Raw genomic sequence first — 21,821 nt, 5'->3', positions numbered from 1 at the left:
ACAGTGTACATATAGAGGGTGCGACCGTGTACATGCATGTGCGTGTTTCCACATGTACCTGTCCTTCCCTTTGCATGGCAGTGTGTGTTCATTCTTGCCCAAGCATGTCCTTCACCTCCAGATACAAATATGTCCTGTGTGTGGTCATGTACAGTAAGTGTGGCTTTAGTGCAATCCTTCAGTTATTTTTCTAAAACATGATGATGCTTTATCCTCCCAGGGCTCTATCATTAGCAGCCCAAAGCCTCACCAGCGCTATCAAGTGCCAGGCGTGGTACCTGGCTGCTACACAACAGAAGACTTCCGGCCTCACCGCCCCATCCTGAGCCCCGGATCGGGGGTGGGGGGTGGGCCGGGGCAGCAACATACCACTGCTGGGACAGGAGTTGGGGGAGTCTCCAGCAGTGTAGAGAGAGCAGGAGCGGGGAGCGGCCCTGGGGGGAGCAGCAACAACAACAGCGGCTCCTTCCTGGGCTCCCTATTCGGCAGCAAGCGTGCCAAACCACCAGGGCCCCTTATTCCACCGGGGCCACCCTACCCCGCACCTGTACCCCCACCGACTACGGGAGGGCCCCCTCCTCACTCCCCTTCATCGCTGTGCCAGTTGGACGGGGGGCCTTCCAAGATCCAGGCACTGCACGCACAGTACTGTCACATGGGCACCGTGCAGCCTCCACCACCTTACTACCATCACCATCGCTACCACGTCCAAACTGTCCCTCCTCCTTTGCATGGGGTGCCCCCTCATACCATACAGAGAGGCCCGCTACCCTGTCGTCCACCGCTCGGCCCCCCACACGGCCAGCACCCGCAGCTGGCCCATCTCTCCCAGCTCTCCCAGCATGGGCTTCCGGGTCGTTACGCCAACATGGTGGTGGGATGTCCCCCCCCCCTTTCTCCTCTCTCCCAACATTCCCAGAACCCACAGTTCGCCCTGTACCATGCGCAGCCTACACACTCTATCAGAGGGGTCGGCGTCCCTGGTACCAAACTTCCACTAACCATGTCTCTCTCCCACCCGCACCCCCACGCACACTCCCAAACCCACCCCGGACACGTGCACACACCACACCCAGCCAGCCACTCAACCCACCAAACACATTTTATATTCGGCACTCTGCCCCACAACCTACCATCCGCCTCCATCAACGCGCATCACGCAGCAGCCGGCGGCCAGTATCTGCCCCAGTACCCTCCTCTTTCTTCTATCCCCCCTCCCCCACCACACTCCCCTTTACCCCCCCCTTTGTCCCCCCTTACCCCGCTTACACCTCTCTCCCCTCTCCCCCCCCAGCACCCCGGGCAGCCTCAGCAGGGGCCGCAGGTGACAGGGGCTGGAGCAACAGGTACAGGGGGCAGCTCGAAATCCAAACCTATCAACCGGATAAGTACCGTGGTGTGAGCAGGATGTGGGGCCCCAGGGGTCAGAGGTCAGATGATAAAGTAGAAGAGGTTGGCAGAGCTAGGTCTAGGACTAAGTCTGCCAGGACAGAAACCAACAGCAGCAGCGCTAGTGACAAGAAGAAACGCAGTTTGCTTCGTCTCTGTTACTTTCACCTCCGTTTCCCACATATGTAGGTGGAGATAAACAGCACAGCTAGAGTTAAATAGCATGTGCATACGGCTTTGAAACCTGCACACAGAAACAAACACATATGCACATCCATATGAATAAACACTCACACACACAATATCAAAAAAGTCTATAGCCATATAATTTAAGATGAAACTAAATATATATATATATATATGTTGATATATTGCCTCCGTTTTAATTTGAAGTTTGAAGTCTAGTTGAAGTCTGTATGAGACTATTTACATGTACACTACCAAGATGTGATAATATGACACTGGAAAAAAACAGAGACCATATTTATCCAGCTGCTAACATGGGGATGTAAATGACTAAACCATCAAATGCATTCCAGTGGAGTTTGGCATTAAAAATGGAAGAGAGTTGCAAAAAAATGTCCCTTGACTTTGCAATAATTTACTTGGCTTCATAATGTCTCTGTCCATTTTTGCAGGTTCCGCTTTGCTGACAGGCATCATTTTTTCTAAAGAAGACCTCAGATATGTTGCTTTGTCTTAAACTTCTAAAACCAGTGCACGGTTTCCTGACAGTCTTTTGCTTAATGGTCTTTTACATGTCAACAGGAGCCACCTGGCTTTCTAATGCATTCCTTGTTGGGTATGGGAAATTAATGATACAATCAATAATATATTTTGAATGTTTCTGAAGCTTCTTGCTGTTTTATCGATATTATAATATACCTGCTATGAGTATGATGAATATTGTAAGATAATTGTTTTGATCAATGATTAATTATATCAGCTGATGTTTGTACATGGTTATAGAGACTATATGCACATATAAATTCTCTGTTTGCCATAACCAATAGAGGGTGTTCCAATATGTGAAATCTGATTTATTCCGTAGTACCATGTTTTCTATTGAGTTCATCTTTTTAATAATTAGTATTATTGGTTGTGGAAAATAATGAATGAGGTTTCGTTTTGTTCAAAATGATTTGAACACCAACAATATTCCTCCTTTTATGTGTTATTTGATGTGAGCAAACAGGGGCACAATTCTCAAGTGGGATGTCTAACAAAACTTGAACTTAAAGAATGGATCTGATTTAATGTTTCATTTTTTATATATATATATATATATTTATGAGGCTCCCAGTATTGAAAAAAAGTTTAAACATGGTTGTGGAAATTGAAAAGATTCCCTCATAATTATATAGGGCACTGTGCTCACTTCCTCACAGTCATCAGATTTAGTCATTGTATGTGTTTTCTATGTTTTCAAGAAGCACGCTTTTACATGAGGTTTTGTGGTTTTGCACACGTGATGTCTTAAGTCAGAAATGGCCTTCTAATCCTCCCTCTTCTGCCACTTTTAGAAATCCCTTATTACATTTTCTGATGCCATGCCATGGCATCCTGCTGAGGGCTTCTTGTTCAAAAACATAACAAGAGTCAAGAATGTAAAATAGCCTACAGGTACACAATGTATTTCCCCTTTTTTCTGTGGGCCTCGTGTAAGTGTTACCCCTTTTGCTACTGCAATTTTTGAGGCTGTAATTGAGCGCTGATGTTGTTTACCTTCAGTGCCATTGATTACCAAGGGAAAACTACAAATATTCTGATTTAGGAGAGGATGATGGGTGAGAACAAAGTAAAGAAGTCTATGTAACAAACTACTGACAGAGGTGGCGAAGTTTAACAAGATCTAAATCCTCAACAAAAGGATTTTAATGAGGTTTGGAGAGAGTCAAAAATCTCGGATGAAGATTTTATAAGTGTGTTGGCTAGCCTTTTATTTTTATTGTGTCCTTTTTTTGACTCTTCTTGCATGAATATATCTGCACTTATTGAATAGATTGTACTGTATAAATCAGAGTGTACATATAATACTATACATAGGCTTCTTATCATAACTATGGGATGAAATACTCCCATTCTGTATTCAGGTGCGTGCATGTGAGTGCCACTAAGTATGTACATATAAAAGATGGACAGGGATAAAAGATGTTGGCCATAGGAATGTTGACTTCTTTTTCTTTTCTTATTATTTCTGACTGAAGGTGAGAGAATGAGTTACCATGATATAAATTAAAAGCCTAAAAAAAGTTAATATGTCAGTGCACTTATTGATATCATTTCAATCTAATGATTTCAATTTTTTTTCTTTGTGTATGTATTATGTATACTGAAAGAATAGAGAATTGAGATGTGAATATTTATTGCTTCTGATAAATTAAAGTGTCCTTGCAGTGATGTGGTCTATGTGTACTTTTTATACATCTTAACATCTGCTTGCACCATTAAATTGCCCTAAACAACAAATGGTTTATAACATAATTACCTAGATAAAAAAAAAAGACTGACACATTAAAGATCTATGATGAGATGTAGGCTACTTTGCATATCAACTCTTCACAGAAAAAATAAGATGATAATAATATTGAGTGAGATTGCAAATGTAGCAAATACCAAAAAACTCCAGGAGACCTTACATTTATAAGGGGCTTCTTACCCTGTAACCTCATCACAACATGCATGTGTCAATGGATAAAGGGTCATCTCACAGTAAGCTATTTATTTACTTTTTTATTGTGTACAAAAAATTTAAGTTAATTAAAGCTGCAAGCAGTGATGAACAGGCCCTTGCACCACCCCGCTTGCCAGGGGTGCTAGTGGGACGCTGGTTGTGTCAGACAATGTGCACATTAGTCAGACTCTATGAATTCTTTTTTGCAGTCTATGATCTGACTGTATGTCCTGCATGGAGTGTGTGGCATTATACATTGTGTATTATATATTGAAATGTGTACTACTTCCTGTGTCCATAAGTGTCTCTGACGAAAAGGAAACTCTCTGCTGAGTGCAATGATGCTTCTTACAAGACACTAAGACAAACGGTTCATGAATAATGAAAGGAGGGGTGGTAAAGTATAGGGGGCGGGGCAAAACATTACCAATAAAAAATAAACTCTCTGCTGAGTGCAATGATGCCTTCCACAAGTGTCTAAGATAAAGAATTCCTGAGTTATGAAAGCGGCATGGCTAAAGTATAGGGGGCGGCATATGAGATACGCATTTTGATCAATATAAAGTGTAGCCCACATATTGTAATATTCATGGATATCCATGGGCCCGTGCTTGGACCCTAAAATAAAAAAATAAAAAAAGGCTTATCACGCTATACTGTCCACTGTTACCAAACTAACTTATTATCATATTTAGAGGGATAAAAAAATACAAAACTGTGGAACATTGACAATTAGGCAGGCAGTGTTAATACATATTTAATGCAATTTAAAGAAAGGGAAATAATGTGCTTTTTACTTCACATTGATATAACAACCAAACAGTATGTACATACGATAATAATAATAATAATAATAATAATAATAATAATAATAATAATAATAATAATAATAATACGAAAAGGGCCACGTTTCTTTTAATACTATATGTATTGTTTTTTATTTTTTTATTAAATTATTTGCATTTAAAAAAATATTTCCAACGTTGTGGAATTGCTTATTTTACTTACGCAAAGGCTGCACAGCTCATAGATATCTATTGCACGGTCCTGCTGTAGTTGCATGACTTGAATTGGCGTACGTGGGTACTACTTTCAGGGAGTAAATGTGAGGGACCTGATGTGAAGATTCGAGGCTGTGCTTCGGTCGTGAGAAAAAAACTAAGATGGCGTCTCATCAAGAAAGATAGGAATAGGATGGCTTGAAGAGAGTGATGGTGTTGGTCGGGAAATGATTGATAGCCACATAATTTATAAGGTTTGAGACTCTCGCTTACAATTAAACGAACCTCTGCCATCCATGTGTTGAACCTGTGTGTTTGACAGAACGGAGTATATGGAGAACTAAGGCTGAAAAACGGTCAACTTTGCTAGCCGCGTCAGCTAGCCAACTGGAACAAGCACAGCTGGCCAACGTTAGCTAACTACCAGTCATCACAACAACAGAGGAAGGAGAACGGCCACCAGCCCTATCATACCCCGGGACATCGAGGTGTCTTCGGGTCAGTTACGGGAATGCAACGAAACATTGTAACGTTAGTGTAAAGGGTCAACAAATAACTGCTTGTGGCATTTCTTCTTGCACATACATCTAACGTTATATGAATAACATCAACTAACACTAACGTTAGCTGGTTGGTCGCGTCAATTTGAGTGTGCATTGTTTGCGGTTATATTGATGACTTTTTCCTCAGCCACCCAGTCAACGTTAGCAAAGTAATGCTAGTTATTTGAAGCCGTGGGAGGCTATGGGACTGTGAAAAAGTGAAGGCCTCGATGCTAACGTTAGCTGCAAGCGGCTTTATCGCCTCTTACAGCTTAACAATGGACACAAATAGATTTCATGATTGCCCGAAGAAAATAAATACATGACACGTAGCTAACCCACTATAGGTGATTTATTGGAGACATTTTCTTATTTTTTTGTTATGGTTGTCACTGGACGGTTAGGTTAGTTTTAACGCCAGTTTTCTCAAGTTTAGTAGCTAACGTTAGTAGTTAGCTAACAGTTGCCTATGTATTATTGAATAATGTTAACAAGATCTACATCGACATTTAAATTTCACCGTTTGGCTTCTGCAATCTAGTGATTGTGTATTTGTTTTCTTATTAATGAATCTAGCCCAGCCCACTTGCTAGTACTGATGCCTTCATTTCTATACCTTAGGGTTCATGGCCTCCACGCCATTGTTTGTCTGAAGGCCTTTAGAGAATCAGATAGATGGGACACTTGTCACTGAAGTCCCAGAATCAAGTTTTATTGATTTAATGTTTTTTTTTTATGAGGAATGCCCCAGGACAAAACTCAAAGAAGACTGTTCTATCAACACTCCTATGGTAACAAATGACATGTATCAATGCTTATTGCTTAAGTGCATACAGACATCTTACTATCACTTCTGTAATCAAATCATTTAATTGTTGCTCAGTAATGCGACTGATCACTTAAAACGTTTGCCCTTTTTCACACAAAACAAATGCCATGCTCTGTTGAATTAACAAGGCCGTTAATTCAACAGAGCATGGCATTTGTTTTGTTGTGTCCGTGTGATGTTGGGGGAGGGGATTTTAACAAGGACTATTTTGGGGACAAAATAAATCCTCATCCTGGGATTATCCATGTCTCTTGTTATTGACTATTATGGAAAGTTTTGGGGGCAATAATGAACTATGAAACATGTAGAGGAACTAACTGCCATATATTAAGATGTCAATATTACAATGCCCTGCTAGACCAGGAAGTAGTGAGAGCATATGTAAACTAATGCAGTGGCCTTTTGCGGTAGCTGTATAATATGCTTTTTATTTTCTCATGCACTGGTCCATTTTACTCATCATTAAATTAAGATGACATGTTAACTTTACATTAACCTTTGTTGAATTAGTTTCTGTTGACTGTCATTGGGAACATTTAGTGTGTTATGTAAATGTCTTTTCTGAAGACCGAATGTTGCCCAGTGAACATACTTGTCAAAACTAGAAGTTTCACACAACTTTGTGTCCTGACAGCACTCTGACCTGTCCTAGAGTACCGGGAGGTCATAAAGAAAATGCAGATACATTCAGAAAAACAAAGGCTTTAAATTGTCTTTTAAAACTATGCAAGGTGTTAGGGTTTTAAATTTCTCTCTACAAATTAAACAAGACTTGTGTACATAAAATGCCTTTTGGGATGCTGTATTGATGCTGTCTGCCCATTAGTGAGTCTGCCAGAGTTCATTAACTTGTTTTGCATTGTCGATCTTCCTGTTGTCAGGGCAATGGAAGGGGAAGAGTTTGTACCTCCTCCGGAGTGTCCAGTATTTGAGCCATCATGGGAGGAGTTTCAGGACCCCCTGGGCTACATCGCCAAGATACGTCCAATCGCCGAGAAATCTGGAATCTGCAAAATTCGTCCTCCACCAGTAAATATTTGCTTATGCTTGGATTATGTTAAATAAATGACATCCTCACTGTGTGCAACATTTGTACACATTGGCACTGGGTTTAAAGTGTTTTATAAGTACTAAGTAAAAGGCACATGGACTCACAGTTTTAGTCTTGGCGATGTTATGTGCAACATCAACCAAAAAAGAGCAGCATGTTGATATGAGATCAAATGACTGATTCCCATGGGTGTTTGTGTTGTTGCAAAATAAAGATTCAGCAGGGTTAAATGTGTAAAATATTTAACCAAAAATTAGCTATAAAAACAATAAAACAGCTTTAAGAAGTAATTTTCTTTATACACACTCCCCCTTTTACACTTATGTTCAGTTGAATTTATGTTACATAGATTACATTTTGTGCTTCTTTCATATATAGTATAATTAGTTATATGTAACAAATTCAATTAGTGAGGAATTAAGAGTTACTTTACAGAATAGAATATTTTAACAAAAGTAAAGCTGTTTTTGCAGCAGAGGATAGAAAAGAGTACTGGAGGAAAACTGCAAATGGTGCAAGTGTGTAAATGAAAGCCTCATCACTGCTCATTTTAACTCTTGTGTTGACTTCGGGTCACATTGACCCGTTTTAAATTTTTGTTTTATATCAGAAAATATGGGATGTAGAAATAAGCGCTGAAAATGTGTAGAACAAAAATTAAAAATTTTAAAACGTTGGAAAAAGCAAAAACAAACTGTGGAAAAAAAGGCGTCAAAATATCGTTGTTCTACTAAATGCTGGCCACATTACTTAGGGTGCAGTTTTTCTATTAGTTTTGTCAAGATCTTGTAGGAATTATAATTTCTTAGGCAATGATTGGTGAGGATGCAGGCCTTTGATTGTTGATAGTGTGAGCTTCACCTGCTCTTGAGTATGTGACCTTAGATATCCTTCCTGGTTAAAGCTGGGCCAAGTTCTTGAGCCTGAAAGTCAGAATTAAACCCAATTAAAGTCCATTCTAATCTCAGTAATCTCCCATGTCCATGTTTATTTGTTGTTTTTAAGCTCCTTGAATGATAGAAGTCACCATCGAAGCAGAAACTACCCAAGTTGTAGTTTTAGCATACAGGCTTACAAGTTTAATTGCATGTCTTTGCTCCCAAATAGGACTGGCAACCCCCGTTTTCAGTGGAGCTGGATACCTTTCGCTTCACACCCCGCATCCAGAGGCTTAATGAGTTGGAGGTAAGTTCTTCTCTTTTCCCTCAAAGCTGTACATTGTTGACAGATAATTGAAGTTGTTGATGGAACTGGCCATAGTAATCATGGTGGTCCCTCATGCATCTCATTTTAGGCAGAGACCAGAGTGAAGCTGAATTATTTGGACCGCATCGCCAGGTTTTGGGAGATCCAGGCATCCTCCTTGAAAATCCCACATATTGAAAGACGCATCCTTGATCTTTTCAGCCTATCAAGGGTAGATATACATTGGAATTGTTTGTACTTAGTGCATTTTGAAGTTATTTTTTGGTTCTTACCTATGGTTTCTAAACTCGTTCTGTTTCAGATTGTGACAGATGAAGGAGGTTTTGAGATGATCTGTAAGGAACGGCGCTGGGCTCGTGTGGCCCAGAGGCTTGGCTACCCTCCAGGCAAGAACATTGGTTCACTGCTGCGCTCGCACTACGAGAGGATCGTCTATCCCTTTGAAATGTTCCAGTCTGGTGCCAGATTGCCGGTATCACACTACATATTCTCTTCTCTCCTTTTTGTGTTACCAGGGGTGATCAGTTAATAGAAAGCATTCAAAAATGAGTCCATCTGCGAAGAGTAGCTTAGTCACTTTATGATGCATTATACACTTCCTTTTGGTTAGAATCAAAATTATTATGGTAGATCATCTGTATATTTACATGTTTTCATGTAAACTCTCTTTTTACATCATTTCTAGCATTGCAAGCCAAAGCACTATGATGGTGAGGATGTGGATAAGGAGTACAAGCCCCACTCCATCCCTCTGCGACAGTCTGTGCAGCCATCCAAAATAAGCAGTTATGGACGCAGAGCCAACCGCGGCCAGCCTGATGTGAGTGAGAGTTCCTATCCTTACTTGTCATTCAATAAATTTGCATACCCCTATGACCAGTAACCCTATACTGAACTGTACTTTGGGCACTTTTTGGATCACATTTCCGTATGTGCCTTGCCGCCTCAAAATCTATCAGAGACAAATAACAATTTTGTTTATACATCTGTTTTTCAAGACCATAGGAATTGGATTGGTTTTGTGCAACTGATCTAAGGAATCTCTTTCAGTGTGGCACTGTTTGAATTTCAACCTAAGAATTAAATTAAGTACCAGGTATCCAGGTTTTCCTGCCCTATGACTACTTTATCAATGATGGTTTCCCACAGGACTTAGACCACACATACACATTTTTGACACTGATGATATTATCTGTATTTGTTGTTTTAGTAATTGCGGACTTGTAATCACAGTTTCATCTTACAAACCGTGAAGTTCCACTAATTAATGTGCAAACTACAGTGTGTTTTTATGTTGCATTTGAAAGAAATCTGCAGACTTTTTTTCCAGGACTTTAAACCTCAGTGTACAATAGATATTGACTTGCTATTTAATCTGGGGTGAACAACAAATGTACAAGGCTGTCAGCCTCTTACCATGTATGCTAACATTGTATGTAAGTTTTAGTGTACCATCTATTATCTGCCAACTGATTAGCCAAATAAATAACAGAGCTTCCATCATTACAAGCAAACAGAAAGTCAAGCCAACAGTGTACTCAAGTGTTTGTCCCATGCTGTCATGTTAATAACTTTTCTGTGCTTATCCATGTGCCCTTTTGCATCGCTTACAGTGTAGTAACTGGAAGATGTGACACATGACAGTGCTTACTCTCCATCCCACCATGCTGCTGTGCTTAACTCTGCTGTTTATGCTCTCTGCTCCATGGCTTATTTGGCTTTCTGCTTTTGTTTTCGCCACTCCTTCCATCTCACTGGTAGACACACAACTGTTTGTTTCATAAGTCCCATCTTTCTACACAATCTTCTTTTAAATATGTTATTATTACCAATACACAGTACAACTTTTGCACTGGCCATCATTCTGTTACCTCATGCTTGTTACATGCAACCTTACCTAAGCTTCACTTTCTACCCTAACCCCCCCCCCCCCCCCCCCCCCAAAAAAAAGAGTTATGAATGACCTACTCATCATACATTGAGTACTGCTTGCCAGTGGATTTTGTTTTTTCATTTATTATGTTGGAATACATCTTTTGTTTTGCATATTTAGTTATTTATGGAATTTGTAGGAATAAAACTAAGCTTGCTGCAGATTATTGACAAAAAAGGTATGCATCAGTTGATTGAGGCGATACAGAGAGTTCTAAGGAATGGGCTTTTATATGTAAACCAGTGCATTTGGTATTGCTTTATTTTAACTCCATTTAAGATCCAGTAGATATCTTTTCTATTATGTAGGTGGACTACAAGAATTGTCTATGATAACAAACTTGTCAGCAAAATTGCATTCCCAAACACCTTCCCAACCCCATTTCTTTTTGATGCCAAAGCTGTCCCATTTAGAATAAATCATGTTAGTGTGTCAGCTGAGTTACCTGCCAGTTGTTGGCAGCAACTTGTAAAGTCAGTGATGAGATAACAGAAATAAGGTTGTCTCAAATCGTATGCTTTTTATAAAAGTTCAGCTTGTATTAAAAAAAACAAAACCTGAAGTTTATGTAGCCCTGTCCAAAACATTTCTAGATGTACCAAACATTCAAAAAGATAAACTTTAATGTTGATTTTTGAAAGAGAGAATTGAATATCTAGATGCACACCATTTCCTGTTTGACCGTTATAGGTCCTACATTAAATGTGACCCTTGTCTTCATAATGTGTCCCAGTGACAACTAGTGGCTCTGTTCTTTCCAGGCTCTCTCCCTTCCTCTTTCATCTCCTTCTTTCCTCTTGTCTTAGTTTATTGTTGCTGTTATTGTCTCCCCTTGCAGGGTCCAGAGGATCTGGCCCCCCATCCTCTCACCACTGGCTCTCAACTCATCTCTGCGGTACTGCCTCTTGAGCATATGAGCTCACCTTCAGCCCCCGCTCTCTTCCGCCCCCGCTTTCTTCCTGCCTCTTTTCTAGACCACCTCACCCTTACTGAAGTTGTCTAGATGTTTTTTTTTTTCTTTTCATTTTAACTAACCACTAACATTTTCATGCAATCATACTCCTAAACTCATAATAGAGTCACATGACTGTTTTGACATAAAAAGCCATAAAAACTCTCTGTGGCATTACAATAATAGTTGGTGCAAGTTATTAAATTAGCATCATTCTAAACCAGACAATGAACACGGAGAAATATTTCCCTGGCCGGTTACTTCTGTTTTTATTTAAGCTGTTTAGTTTTTCGTTTACATGCTCTAGGGCTGTTATTAAAATTAGCCATTTTGTCTTATGTTGGACAAAGGTGTTTAGGGGCCTTGTCAGTGTGTTTCTAAGCATTGTATTACAGATTGGATAAAAAACAAACATACTATTGCGTCTTGAATGTATGCAAGTTCGGATCCCTGTGCCATTGTTGTTGAGAACTAATGTTGCAGATGTCCTCGATGGCACAGTTCACTGTAGGCCTCTGAAGAAACTTTCACTCCATCTCCAATTGCCAAACACACTTTTCTAGTTTAGTTGTTAGGTTGATGCACTCTCTAGCTTTCCCTCTTTCACCCATGCTCTTTCTCTGTGGTCGCACTTGGCTTGAAATGCTTTGTCGCTGGGCTGTCTGTGTGCCTTCTGCTGTGTTGCCTTGCTGTGTGCTCACTACAGCAGCTAACGGTGTGGCTGCATGCATTCTCTTTTGAGTGCACTCGCACAGAAAAAAACCTAGTGGGTTTAATGTAATTAGGTTTCACTTGCAGAGCACCATAATCTGATGATGGACAGTAAGGTATTGGAGTCTTAATTCTTCTGACCCTTTTTGAACATGTAATTGTTGTTAGCCTTTAAGTCTCTCTAGGTTTGCTTGATTTATTGCCCTCTACCATCAAGCCCTGCTTATTTGCTGTGTTGTCTACTGCTTCCAATCCCTGTCCCGCTTGTATAGTCCTATTGATCTGCAATGGTTGGTGCCAGAAAAAGGTGCCTGTTTTTTTTTAATCTACACCGATAATATACAACAATGTATGGGCAGCTGGAGTTAAATTTTCATGACTGAAGGGAGTACAATTGCTTACAGGTGGTAAAGTCAAAAACAAATGTGCTTCTTCCATTACCTGTCTAGATGGTCTCATTTTATGGTGGTGTGGTGTATTTGTCCAGTTGTTAATGTCGTTTTCATGACTGTCTTGTTGTGGGAATACAGGTTGCATTCTGACTGCACACAGACTACTGATTTCTTTGTGCACACATGAGTAGAAGCCAAACCTCTCCCAGATTAGGACTAAACTGCCAGTGTGAAAGCGCCTTAATGGATGTTTAGAGAAAAAGTTCTGAGTTGGAACCTGTTCTAAATATATATGAACTGTGAAAGTCCTGCTTTTATGTGCTTTTTAGATCTACTGACTGGTTATTGAAAGTGACGTTAAGACCTACTGTGTTTCTGTCATTGCTGATTACACGTGACTTGTGTATGTGTGTACAGTTTGTAATCATACGGCAGACTGGAACTAGTGCCCAAAGGTGTGGTCCAAATAATAATTAGATCAACATCAAATAGGGGTTAAGACCATATTTTAAAAAGAAAAATAAAAGTACCTACCTATTCAATATTCTCAGTATTCTGTATACTGTTGTCTACAGCCTTGAATAAAGTACTTGAAAGCAATACTTAAGTAAAAGTATCTTACCAGAAAATGACGTAGTTAGTCACCTTTTTAAAATATTACTTGAGTAAAAGTCTGAAAGTATCTGATATGTACTGTACTTAAGTATCAAAAGTAATTTTCTGATATTAAATGTACTTAATTTTTAGAAGGAAAAAGTAAAGAAAAACTTTTATTATAAACTTTATTGTGGCTTCCTTTTATAGTAAAGTATAATAATATTCAGGGTTTCCACACTTTCTTAAACATGAAACCCAAAGTCAGAATTTTCATTTTTGCGAGGAAGAATCTTTCACTCCAGCGTACAAAACCATTTCTTGCAAATAATGAGTAACGAAGACACTGAGGGGAAATATAGTGGAGTAAAAGTATACATTTTTATTTAGGAAATGTTATGGAGTAAAAGTGAAAGTTTCCAGAAATATAAATAGCTTACAGATACGTGAAAATTCTACTTAAGTACAGTAACGAAGTACTTACACTGGTTGTCTAACTGTTGTTCATAGTGATTCAAACATGATGTTGAAATGTGATTGTAACAGGAAACAACTCTGACCAAAAAGCTAACTATTTAATTATGACATCTTTCCACACAATTGTGCATAAAACTACATGTCTAAAAGGAGGACACTTGCTTATTACGTGGCAGAGACAAACACAAAATGGAAAATAAGCATTACCTGCTTTTTGGATGGAAGAAATGATAAATGTCTAGTCTAAGGCTACTCCTAATCAGCTACTGCTAACACTTCCAACTAGGTCTGGGCAATATGACTATATATATATATATATAATCTCGTCAGAACGATATAAAATGTCTATTGTATGTATTGTTTCTATTGCGATGTCGAAAGTGAGCTGCCAAACTGTTACGATAATATAACACTTTACGCTCTGATCCTTGCACGTTATGTTCATAATGCATGTTCTGAATAAAATGAGAAAATACTCGCTACTGTAAGTGTTTAATTCACACAGGACTATGCAAAAATAGGCTTTACCATGTGGTTATTACATATAGACTATTGAATTACAAGAAAACATGCTTTATCATGATATGAAATGAATTACCTATATCGGGATAAAAGATTTTGACCATATCGCAGAGCAATATCGCAGAGAAAAAACAAAACAGTGGATAGCAAAATGTGTATACTTTTAAAAATGTTTGACAAATTACAGCCTAAATTAACTTAAAATATTTTTTGTAATATGCTTAGAACATTATCCAAGGATTTGATTTAAAAAAATAAAAAAATTATAATATTAATAATTATCCTTCCCATAGTTACTTAAAATACACTTCTCTGACTGTATGGTTGCAACTGCTGGTGATTGTGTGTTCTGGTGGTGGGTCTTAACGTTCAAGCTTTCACTGTGATATAGGCTAACTTTTCCTTACTTTCTAACCAAGCACAATCCCTTCTTGTGATGGCATTACGCTTTCGTGTTTTAACTGTTTGTTCTGCATTTGGCATAGACCCTTTGGCTCTGTGTGCTTTGGAGAGTAGTTGTCTGTCTTTGCCTTCATGAGGAAAATGTACTTTCATCCACAGCCTGAACCCACAGAGGAAGACATAGAGAAGAACCCAGAACTGAAGAAGCTACAGATCTATGGCGCAGGGCCTAAGATGATGGGACTTGGGCTGGTGGCCAGGGACAAAGGCATCAGGAAGAAAGGTAAGTGCCATAGCCACAACCTCATTAAAACACATTCTCAGACACATACAGTTAAACCTATAAGGTCATTAGGTCTGCCAACAATAATGTCGAGAAACCTGGACATTTGGAGGAAACACTGCATCAGAACAATTTGTTTTGCAACTAAAGCAATGACTTGAGAAAGAGGCAAGTCCTAAATTAATAGCTACCTCTGATTCTGAACACATCTTACTTTTTAGATGAACTGCCTCAAACCGTTACCATCAAGGACAGCGTATCTCCTGGTTCTGGTGATGCCTCAGTCAAAGCGGAGCCGCTGGAGCATAAAGAGAAGCAGAGTGATGGGAGTACATCTAGCCATATACTGCCTCCTCCTACCATCACAGTTAAGACAGAAGTGAATAAAGAAGGACCAGAGGAAGAGGATGGGAAAGGGAAAGGGAAAGTGGAGGAGGAAGAGGATACAGATGGACCTTGTACCAAAATGACCATGAGGCTAAGACGCAACCTCGGCAACTCGCAGTGTGTAAGTAGACCAAAGGATGCACCCAGGTGGCAGTCAAAGTTAAGATGAACATTACATAATTGAATATTAAATGTCAGGGCATAACCACAACCCTGGGAAAACTTCATACTATTGTTACGTCTAGGGCTTCCAGAGTTTTGTTAGCCCGTGCAAATGAAACTACAGAGCTAAGCACTAGCCTGCCTGGCTGAGGGTAAAGGTGAAAGGCCTACCTCTCATCGTAGACAGGGCTCACTTCTTGGTCTAGCGTTAATCAGCGTCAACACTCCGTTGACGGACAAAACATTAACACAACTTGATGGGGAACCATTGGGTCGGGAGCGACTATAGCCGCTTTCCGACCGGAGGGATTTTTTGCAGTTCCTAGAACATAAAAATCCTAGAACCCTTTTTTTCTTGTGTTCCGACTGGACCAATTTGGGGATTTTTAAGTTCCTCTGGTCGCAGTTCCTGTAACTCTTTCAGCTCCTACTTCAGGGCAGGGTCTTTTCGCTGTTCCCTTTTCAGCATAGGTACCTAGGTCAACGAGGGTCGGGTTTCCGGTACAGACAGACCGGACAATTTTAACAAATTTCACCATCTTATTGACTGGCTGGCTGGCGTCACTCCCTTACCCCTCCTACCAGTCCCTATGGCCACTTGGCCAGTGCGAATGGAAAAAACGGGTTTGGGGGAGATTAGTTGGTAGATCTGCTTAGAAGTGGAGTTTTCCTATAACTACGTTCCTATAACTACTTGGTCAGAAAGCGGCTTAATAGATGGATTGTGCTGTGACACAAACTACCATGAGAAGTCAAATAATTGTACAGGCCTGTAAACACAATGCACTTTGCTCTTTGTCTTTGACAAAGTAGTGACTGCTATTCCCCACAATCTAATCTTTTGTTTAATATTTCATCTTCCGTGTTTAATAGGCCACCGTGGTTGTCTGCTCCAGTTAAACGTGAGCCTCACTCATCTGGCTCCTAGCCCTAGATTGAACGTTTTGTACTTTTCTTTGCCTCACTTTTTCAAAGGTGGATTCTTTTGTGTGTCGGATGTGTGGTCGGGGAGATGACGACGAGAAGCTCTTGCTGTGTGATGGCTGTGATGATAATTACCACACCTACTGTCTACTACCCCCACTCACTGATCCTCCCAAAGGCAACTGGCGATGCCCTAAGTGTGTGGCAGAGGTTAGTAAAAATGTTTGGAAGCACTTGTTTATGTCTGTAATACTCGTGGCATGTTTTGTTGGGTTTCTTTGAACCCACAAGACTAATCTTTGTTTGGATTCTCCTCAATGTGTAACTTTTTTGTAGGAGTGCAAGAAACCTGCAGAAGCATTTGGCTTTGAACAGGCTACACGAGAGTACACTCTGCAGAGTTTTGGGGAAATGGCAGATGCCTTCAAAGCAGATTACTTCAACATGCCTGTCCATGTAAGCGCAACCACACAAGACATCACCTCTTCATTATAAAGCACCCTGCCCCGACTAAAGCGGGAGACTAATCTCAAGCCTGTGTGTTGTTGTTGGTGTAGATGGTTCCCACTGAGCTTGTGGAGAGAGAATTCTGGAGGCTAGTCAGTAGTATCGAGGAAGACGTGGTTGTTGAGTACGGAGCAGACATACACTCCAAAGAGTTTGGCAGCGGCTTCCCGATGAACAATGGCAAAAAGAAGCTCACAAAGGAAGAGGAGGTATGCACGTTGTTTTCTTTTGTAACCTTAACAGTGTTTTGTGAAAACTACAGCATCCTGCTTGAAATTACATGTTGAAAATGTAAAAAAAAAATGATATATATATATATATATCGGTTCAGAGCGTGTGTGCGTCGCACGGTTCGTCCGTACACTGTTGTGTGCACTAACCACTTACTGCCGTAGTGCCCACTTTCACACAACTTGATGGGGAACCATTGGGTCGGGAGCGACTATAGCCGCTTTCCGACCGGAGGGATTTTTGCAGTTCTAGAACATAAAATTCCTAGAACCCTTTTTTTCTTGTGTTCGGACTGGACCAATTTGGGGATTTTTAAGTTCCTCTGGTCGCAGTTCCTGTAACTCTTTCAGCTCCTACTTCAGGCCAGGGTCTTTTCGCTGTTCCCTTTTCAGCATAGGAACCTAGGTCAACGAGGGTCGGGTTTCCGGTACAGACAGACCGGACAATTTTAACAAATTTCACCATCTTATTCTATTCTATTCTATTCATCTTATTGGCTGGCTGGCTGGCTGGCGTCACTCCCTTACCCCTCCTACCAGTCCCTATGGCCACTTGGCCAGTGTGAATGGAAAAAACGGGTTTGGGGGAGATTAGTTGGTAGATCTGCTTAGAAGTGGAGTTTTCCTATAACTACGTTCCTGTAACTACTTGGTCAGAAAGCGGCTTAATAGATGGATTGTGCTGTAACACAAACTACCATGAGAAGTCGAATGATTGTACAGGCCTGTAAACACAATGCACTTTGCTCTTTATCTTTGACAAAGTAGTGACTGCTATTCCCCACAATCTAATCTTTTGTTTAATATTTCATCTTCCGTGTTTAATAGGCCACCGTGGTTGAGGATTTCATGTTACCTATGATGACAACGGAAATAAAACAATAGATAGAACTGCCACTGTGTGCATGTATTGTGCAACATGCATTCAATATGCTAATATGATGATATAATGCTAATTAGCTATATATCATAAGCTGAAGTATATTTCTGGAGTGTTAAAGATTAAAAGAAAAAATAACAAGAACCGTACAGAACCGAAAACCGTGACCGAACCGTGGATTTTAACCGTTAAAAAATGTAATCTAATTAATTACATACTCTGTGATTAATTAATCGAAATTAATCGCATACATAATTAACGGTGCCTGAACCGATACTTTTTTAAGAAAGTAAAAAAAGAAAAGAAAAAAAGGTACTAAACAGTCAGTGACATTAAAGAACGGCTTGTTTGTTGCCATGGCCATATGGTCAAAATGAAATGATTTAATAATAATGTATAACAATAACTTATTTCACTAGTAAATTGCTGTTGAACGACAAAAACCACCAGATGGGAAAAGGACATTTACAATAACTTCAAATGCACCACGAGGCTGTAGTTTACCAGTTTCATTGAACGCACCATCTGTGTTGTTTCTCTGACAGCAGCTGCAGATTGTTACATACCGGTGTTAAATCCTCTACAGTAAAACACAATCAAACTTTACACCGTTTAGCGTTAGCTGTCAGCATTTTAACCGTGTTTAATCCAGCTACTAGCTAGCGGTAGGCTAACGTTAGCTCCTGTCGAGTATAGTGTTAACTAGCGTCACGTGCAGCGGTGTTTGTGTTGCCGGTATCGTCTGTTTCAGAGCAGCAGAGAGAAGCGCAGACATATCAGTGGCATCAGATTTCGGTAGCCAGGGTTGGCAGGAAGAAGAGTTTTACAAGTAAATGTTCCAATTAATGATCCAGGCAGCACATTCTCGTCTCCCTCCTTCATTTTACAGTCCAATGGTGGCTAGAATGGCTCCGGGTCAAACGTCAATATGGAATGGATTAATCTGCGTTATTTTTTTTTAACGCGTTATTTTTTCTCAGATTAATTAATCGAAATTAACGCGTTATTTTGACAGCCCATATATATATATATATATATATATATATATATAAAAAATAATACGGTATCATGACTGTAAAAGGCCAATTTGGCATTCTGAACATAACCATTACGATAAGAATGTACTCTACAAACTAATCCCTACTCAATTTAGTGGTGCTCTTGACAATAACATGTTTGCATTAACAGAAACTATTCACTGCACAGTTTTGATTACAGTGCTAAATGAGATGAGAGAACAGCGAGTTTGCCAACTGTCTGGTTGTTATGGAGATAAGTAGGCTCTTGGTTGGCATGACAATAATCCCAATACCTCTAGAATGTATGACAAATGGCAGTTCATGGCAGCCAAATCTGCTGAAAAAAAATCAGGATTTTGTTTACTTCAAAAAATGTCAAGAAATCAATCTGAAATAAGTAGAAATCTAAACAAACCCCAGAGAAGTAGTTTTGAAACGAACGTGGGCCATAGCAGCATAACTCTGTAATTCAGAATGTTGAATTGAGTGAAATATTTCAGCAGATGTAATTTACTTTTATAATGTTCTCATAAAAGTACTAGTTTAGATGGTACCTGTAATTAGGGTTATTTACAGACCTTTTAATAATCATAGTCCAGTGCTTATTTTCAGTGCAATCCCTTTTCTCTGTTGGTCAGGAATATGCCTGCAGTGGCTGGAATTTGAATGTGATGCCCGTGCTGGAGCAGTCACTCCTGTGCCACATTAATGGAGACATCTCTGGGATGAAGGTGCCCTGGCTTTATGTAGGCATGGTGTTCTCAGCTTTCTGCTGGCACATCGAGGATCACTGGAGCTACTCCATCAACTACCTGCACTGGTACAGAATGCTTTTTTGTGTATTGTTTTGGGTTAGTTATTATATTGGCATTACAGTAGTCAAAGGTTTAAAAAATTGCAGCTTTTAACATAGAGAATATGATAGTCATGTGAAAGGCTACTTTGACTGAAATACTATAACTTTCCCTCTCTGTTCTTCACTTCCCTACTTCTCTCTTTTATGTATTCTATTCTCCAGGGGTGAACCCAAGACTTGGTATGGGGTTCCCTCTGTGGCAGCTGAGCGACTTGAGGAGGTAATGAAGAAGCTGACGCCAGAGCTGTTTGAGTTTCAACCTGACCTCCTGCACCAGCTGGTCACCATCATGAACCCCAATATCCTCATGTCTCACGGTGTACCGGTCCGTCTCACATAAACACGCATGCACACAGCAGAAATATGGTTTGTTAAAAATAAATTCTAAATTCTGTGTTTCTGATTGGCAGGTTGTACGTACCAACCAGTGTGCTGGTGAGTTTGTCATCACCTTCCCCAGAGCCTACCACAGTGGCTTCAATCAGGGATATAACTTTGCTGAAGCTGTTAACTTCTGCACTGCAGACTGGGTACGTCCGATTACACTGTCTGTCAAAAGTTCTCATTTCCAATCGTTCACAATAATCAGTGTCACTCTTCTCTTTCCCTCTCAGCTGCCTGCTGGCCGTTCCTGTATTGAGCACTACCGGCGTCTGAGAAGGTATTGTGTGTTCTCCCACGAGGAGCTCACCTGTAAAATGGCTGCAACCCCAGAGAAACTAGACCTTAACCTGGCAGCAGCTACACACCGGGAAATGTTCATCATTGTTCAGGAGGAGAGGAAGCTGCGGAAGGGTCTGATGGAAAGGGTGAGACACAGAAATAGATCTTAGAAATTGTTTTTCTCTATTTATTTAATTATTTATCCAGTTTATATGTGTAAGTGAATAATAGTTTAGTTTGGTACCATCCTGAATTTGTCTGATATTGTAATGTTCTTACGAGAATATGGGAAATCTGATTGTCTAATAAAATCTGTGTGTTGTGCCTGCAGGGCATTACTGAAGCAGAGCGCGAGGCCTTTGAGCTGCTGCCTGACGATGAGAGACAATGTGATAAATGTAAGACCACGTGCTTCCTTTCTGCCCTGGCATGCTCAAACTGTCCCGAGAGACTGGTATGTCTCTATCACACTCAGGATCTGTGCAACTGCCCCACTGAAAAACTCTACCTCAGGTATTTCTCTCTTGTGTAGCTGTCCTTGTTTGTGTATGCTTTGCAATGAGCCATGATTATACTGGGTGAAAAGTGGCTGTGTTAAAATGTGCCTTCCCTTCTTCACTTTGCAGATACAGATATACCCTGGATGAGCTGTTAGCCATGTTACACCGATTAAAGGTTCGGTCTGAGTCTTTTGATTCCTGGGCCAACAGAGTGAAAGAGGCACTTGAGCAGGAAGAGGGAAACAAAATAGGTGGGAAATCAACATACATGTATCCCATGAACTTGGTTTCAACACAATATTATGATCTTAAAAGACATTGGAAGACCAAATGGTTATTGAATTGCAGGAATTAATGACCTGGAAATGCTGAAGACGGAAGCAGCGGAAAAAAAGTTTCCCGACAACGAACTTCTGCGGAAACTCAACACTGTTCTTAAAGACATCGAACGCTGCCAGCAGACAAGTGCTGAACTCCTCAGTAACTCAAGGACCAGGTAAAATAGAACACATACTTAACATTTACACTAACTGTTCTGTTACATGCACTTACAAATTGCTGTCTTTTAGTGAAAGTAAGATGACTTTGGCAGAGCTGAAATCCTTGGTAGAGACGATGCAAAACCTGCCCTGTGTGATCAGCCAGTTGGAGGAAGTGCAGGTAAGTAGTTATGTTACACTAAACAAACTAGCTTTTATTTTTATCATATCGTTCCATAACTAATAAAAAATACTG

At 40.2% G+C, this 21,821-nt stretch overlaps 2 protein-coding genes across 7 annotated transcripts in view; both read left to right on the top strand.

Annotated features, from left to right (window-relative positions):
- The window catches only part of iqsec2b (IQ motif and Sec7 domain ArfGEF 2b), a 28,925-nt gene extending 25,136 nt beyond the window's left edge, over positions 1–3,789 (top strand). Inside the window, 2 exon segments of the mRNA XM_078255585.1 lie at positions 221–1,282; positions 1,285–3,789. Of these exon segments, the coding sequence (XP_078111711.1) occupies positions 221–1,282; positions 1,285–1,578 (1,356 nt within the window). The 3' untranslated portion in view covers positions 1,579–3,789.
- A 1,417-nt stretch (positions 3,790–5,206) lies between these two features.
- kdm5c (lysine demethylase 5C) overlaps positions 5,207–21,821 on the top strand; it is a 23,698-nt gene continuing 7,083 nt past the window's right edge. The window contains exons 1-21 of one of the 6 annotated variants that reach the window (XM_078255581.1): positions 5,207–5,562; positions 6,358–6,397; positions 7,317–7,464; positions 8,594–8,671; positions 8,781–8,903; positions 8,994–9,164; positions 9,378–9,512; positions 11,464–11,520; positions 14,835–14,958; positions 15,180–15,466; positions 16,483–16,641; positions 16,768–16,887; positions 16,989–17,147; positions 19,706–19,887; positions 20,086–20,248; positions 20,334–20,453; positions 20,538–20,732; positions 20,918–21,099; positions 21,213–21,337; positions 21,435–21,582; positions 21,656–21,746. In XM_078255581.1, the coding sequence (XP_078111707.1) occupies positions 7,321–7,464; positions 8,594–8,671; positions 8,781–8,903; positions 8,994–9,164; positions 9,378–9,512; positions 11,464–11,520; positions 14,835–14,958; positions 15,180–15,466; positions 16,483–16,641; positions 16,768–16,887; positions 16,989–17,147; positions 19,706–19,887; positions 20,086–20,248; positions 20,334–20,453; positions 20,538–20,732; positions 20,918–21,099; positions 21,213–21,337; positions 21,435–21,582; positions 21,656–21,746 (2,763 nt within the window). In that variant the 5' untranslated portion in view covers positions 5,207–5,562; positions 6,358–6,397; positions 7,317–7,320. Of the gene's footprint in view, positions 5,596–6,357; positions 6,398–7,316; positions 7,465–8,593; positions 8,672–8,780; positions 8,904–8,993; positions 9,165–9,377; positions 9,513–11,463; positions 11,521–14,834; positions 14,959–15,179; positions 15,467–16,482; positions 16,642–16,767; positions 16,888–16,988; positions 17,148–19,705; positions 19,888–20,085; positions 20,249–20,333; positions 20,454–20,537; positions 20,733–20,917; positions 21,100–21,212; positions 21,338–21,434; positions 21,583–21,655; positions 21,747–21,821 lie in introns of all 6 variants that reach the window. The other 5 variants (XM_078255580.1, XM_078255582.1, XM_078255579.1 and 2 more) reach the window with 5 other exon arrangements.

The sequence above is a fragment of the Sander vitreus genome, chromosome 7, assembly GCF_031162955.1.
Source record: "Sander vitreus isolate 19-12246 chromosome 7, sanVit1, whole genome shotgun sequence".
Taxonomy (NCBI): Eukaryota; Metazoa; Chordata; class Actinopteri; order Perciformes; family Percidae; genus Sander; species Sander vitreus.
Note: the sequence above shows the minus strand (reverse complement) of the source record. Positions and strands in the feature narration are given on the sequence as shown.